Here is a 4,217-nt window from a genome sequence, read left to right as displayed (position 1 = left end):
TTCGGCCGAACGTCCGCTAAAGGCCGCAAGACGGGGAGGCGTCCCAGAACGTCGGACGGCGGACCGCACTTCGTCCTGTTCTCCCGCTCGTCCGAATCGACGATCGCGTTCAGTTGCTCGATGCGGAGGTCCAGATCTTTCTTCGCGGCGTCGGCCTTCTCCTCGTGAAAACGTTTCCTTCTACCCGTAACATCGGTGGTCAAAGTGCTGCACACGTCGGACGCCAACCTGTCGATGGCTTCCAATCCGGAACGGAGCTTCTCGTCGAGAATGCGTTTCCGACGCATCTACTCGTTCAACTCCTTGGCGTTGTGCTCGCGGAGCTTGTCGGCCGTCGCGGAACCGATCGTACCTTCCGCCAACGACAGGCGGTATCCCCTTCGCACCCTTTTTGGATGGCACGCTTGGACGTCCAACCACACCGAGTTCGTTTCCGGTATTGAAACGAGACACGGCTTCAGAGGACACTCGTAGCACGAGACGTCGTCGCACACTGTCGTCCACTTCAGTAACTTCGGCCACCTAGGTGCGAGTTCGTACAGAGCGTGCACCGTCCGCTTGTCGGTCAGAACCGAATTGCACCACTTTTCCTGGTTGAACGTCAAAATCAGGTATAGTCGAGTCTCGGTCTCGTCGGCGTTCAAGATGCCCCACCAAAGAATTTGGCAATCGCGTCCTCGACCTTCGGTCCATCGAAGATGGAACAGCGAGGTGGTGCCGAGAGAAGCGACGACGTTTCTGAAGTTCATCCGCACCTGCACAACAGGTCGCTCGATGCCGTTCCTGGCGACGGCGTTCAGCGCCTCCGTCACTCGACCGCCGAAGACGAACGGTTCGCAACAGCCGAGAAGATCCAGGCATCGACGATCGTTCGCCATAAATCGGTCCATGCACGTCATAAGATTGGACGCGAATTCGTTGATCTCCTCGATGCGAAAATTCTTCGTGCACACCAGCAGATTGATTTTGGTCTGTTCCAGCAACGCATCTTTGAGATCTTCGTTCAGAAGCAGGTATGCGGCGACGGAAACGGCGAACACGTACGCGTTCAGGTCGCCCAAGTCCTCTTCCGACTTGCAGTCTTCGGCCAGAAACCGCAACAACCTCACGGTCGTTGCGATCGGGCGCGAACACGTCGCGACGGAGGAGAGATCCAACAGTATCTGGCCGCCGGAACTATAGACGTCTTCTCCGCATCCGAGTCTAAAGTCCGCAAAACCTTGTACGAAGCCGGACATGACCGTCCAACCTCTCAATCCATTTTTCGCCCTGTACGTCCCGCTTCCTTCTCCGAGTTTGATGTTGAACGTCAACGCCATGGTTCGTCGCGAACGAACAATGCTACCCGAATTACTTATTCTTCTTGTTTTTATACTCGACGATCTCTTGTTTAAAAGTAAACAACTGTTTTCGAAATCAACATATGAACGCGAGACGCAGAAAGTAGAATACAATCGGCATGCTGTTCCTCTTCGCCCTGATAGTGATGTTAGTTTCGGTCGCGTATCCTATGCCGACCGAAGATCAATCGCCTTCTACGAACGAAATCGACGTTTCTTTCGCAACGAGCGTCGGCATCTCGCCCATCGTCGAAATGCGAGTTGTGAAGGAGTGGCGAACCTTGTTCGTGGGCGCGAACAACTCGGCGTTCGTGTTCGATCTCGATCGAACTCTAGAATCCTCGACGGCTACGAAGTTAGACTGGATGCCGGACTCGGTCGCCAAAAAGGAGTGCAGATTGAAAGGGAAGGAAGAACACGACTGCCAGAACTATGTGAAAATCGTAACTCCGGATTTAACGAACGGTCGAGTGTTGATCTGCGGAACCAACGCTCAGAAACCGATGTGCATTCATGCCGAGATGTCGAACTTGGAGAGTGGTTGGAGGAGAAGGAACGCGACGGACGGTCTGTACAATTGTCCGTTCGCCGTTGATCAAAAGGTAACTTCCGTCTTTGCGGAGGGTAGCCTGTACGCCGGGACGGTAGCCGATTTCAACGGCAGGGATTCCGCACTGACGAGGTCGATGGGCAACGCCGTTCCTCTCATAACCAAGAGGCACGATTCGTTGTGGCTGAATCACCCGAAATTCGTCGGTTCGTTTGTAGAGGGAAAAGAAGTGTTTTTCTTCTTCCGAGAAGTTTCCGTAGAAAACTGCGAATCGCTCGCGTTTGCACCGACGACAAGGGAGGCAGAACGATACTGGACTCCAGCTGGACGACTTTTCTGAAGGCGCGACTCGAGATTTTCACGGCATAGGATGCGCCTCCGCCAATATCGTTTCGCCCGATTCGTTCGTCAGGTAGGACGCCGAGGAGTTTCTCACTACCTTCACGGCGACCGGCAGTCCGTCGGCTCTTCTGATCGCCGAGTAAACGCTTCCGAAAGCACCGTCCATTAAGTGGCCCGAGAAGTCGTACAGGTCCATAGTTATTTTCTTATTCGTTTGACACAGATAGAAGTTAGATAGAGAAGAAAACAAATGCGAAACTAATAACAATTTTGTTTTTGTTTCCTCTTTTATTGGTTTTTCAAAACACATTCTCTCCGTGCTGCGCCAGCAGCTTGTCGCACGCGGCGAGCAGTTCGACGTCGACCGAGTGTGGAGGGATCGACCGATCGAAAATGCCGTTCGTCGGACGAGCAGCACACACACCGCGATCTTCTTCGTCGCTGCTGCTTTCTTCGTCGTTGCCTCCCCCGGCACCGTCCACCTCCACGTCGTCGTGTCCTCTCCGCAGCAGCTGCTGGAGCTGCCTGATGATGGACCTGATCTTCGGTTCGTTGGACGACTTGCTTCGGGATGCCATAAGCTCTCGATCGCGGCGCTCGTGCTTGAAGTCCTCCTTGTACGATTCGCACTGAGCCTTCAGCAGGGAGTTCATATCCAAGAGGCTCTTGTACTGTTTGCACAACCTCACGGTGTCCGGAAGCATGTTCTTCAGAACTTGATAATCGTTCTTCGCTTTGTCCAACTGCTCCCTGAGGAGCGCTCTCTCCCTTCTCCCGACGTTTTCGTCGTTCTTCAAAGACTGACAATCGTTTCTAAATCTATCGATCTGCTGCATGAGAAAATCTCGTTCTTTCTTCACCCTGTCGAGTTCTTTGTTAGCGGCGTCCACCTCGACTCCGGTGGCGACCCGTCCCAGTCCGACGTAATCGGGCGCCGAGGGCGACGGGTGCCCGTAGCTCTCCGCTGCGTCCGCTCGAGCTCGCAGACGATCCATCTCGTTCAGCATCGCACGTTTGGACTGGTGCATCTCGTCCAACTCCTTCTGTAGCTTCTCTGCTAATTCCTTCGACTTTCCCATGCCTCCTTTCGAACGTTTAATGCGGACACCAAGTCGTACGCATCACACTTATAGTCGCGAAGGATGTACCCCATGACGTCGAGTGACGTCATCGCTCGAAATGATGAGCTTCGAAGGCTGTCTTCATGAACAGTTCGAGTTGCGGACTCCTGTTCCTGCCGCGATAGTCGCTGACGAATTCGCCTATCGCCTTCACCATGCACGGCGTGACGCGTCCGCTCCTCGTCCGGCAAACGTAGTTGGCCACCTTCATGCGTTCGTGCAGCTGGCGTCGATCGTCGCAGTACAGCAACGTCGGGTACGGATGATTGAGCACGGTCGGTCCGTCGCACTTTCTCATGCCGACAACCAGGTAGACCTTGGTGCCGGCGCGCGCCTCCCGACTGGTTTCGTGCGCGCCGGACAGAGTCGTGATCATCCTTCCGCAGTGTTGGGTGGTTATGCACGGGAAGGCCTCGCCCGAGTACGCGTCCTTGCCACCGTACGAAAGTTGGTATCCGATAGGTTGGAAATAGGCGTTGAAGTCGCGCGGGGATTGCATCCTCGCGAGCACCGACCCGAAACTGTCGATGCCGCGACGTCCGCACACGGTTTCCACGTACTCGGAGTACGGTGCGTCAAAGTCGAAATCTTCGTTGATCTCTAGCGTCGCCTCCTCGTCGATCATGCTCTGCAGCTGGGCCAACGGCACCGTCCTCTTGCCGAGGTTGGGATTGGAGCAGGGTTCTGGCAGTTCGTAAGGATTCGTCGGTTGAGGCATTGCCGTCGACATCTTATCTTGACCGTTGTACAGGAGGAGCATTTCCCTGCGGTTGAACACGAGCCGTCTGTCGAAAAACTCGTGAAACGTCGTCACGTCCCTGACGCCGACGTTCGGTTTCTGAGCGCGGGTCGACACCGGAAACA

At 54.8% G+C, this 4,217-nt stretch overlaps 1 protein-coding gene across 1 annotated transcript; it reads left to right on the top strand.

Annotated features, from left to right (window-relative positions):
• The first annotated feature begins 1,594 nt into the window (after positions 1-1,594).
• Positions 1,595-2,230, top strand: LOC117106458 (semaphorin-1A-like). Its single transcript, XM_033247822.1, has one exon. It carries the CDS (start codon positions 1,595-1,597, stop codon positions 2,228-2,230), a length of 636 nt encoding a protein of 211 aa, XP_033103713.1.
• The last annotated feature ends 1,987 nt before the right edge of the window (positions 2,231-4,217 follow it).

The sequence above is a fragment of the Anneissia japonica genome, unplaced genomic scaffold (assembly GCF_011630105.1).
Source record: "Anneissia japonica isolate Jap-2015-1 unplaced genomic scaffold, ASM1163010v1 scaffold287651_len53656_cov188, whole genome shotgun sequence".
In the NCBI taxonomy this organism is placed as follows: Eukaryota; Metazoa; Echinodermata; class Crinoidea; order Comatulida; family Comatulidae; genus Anneissia; species Anneissia japonica.
Note: the sequence above shows the minus strand (reverse complement) of the source record. Positions and strands in the feature narration are given on the sequence as shown.

Excerpts from the sequence above, each read along its gene's own strand:
- LOC117106458 (XM_033247822.1), top strand. The coding sequence starts at position 1,595 with ATGCGAGTTGTGAAGGAGTGGCGAACCTTGTTCGTGGGCGCGAACAAC.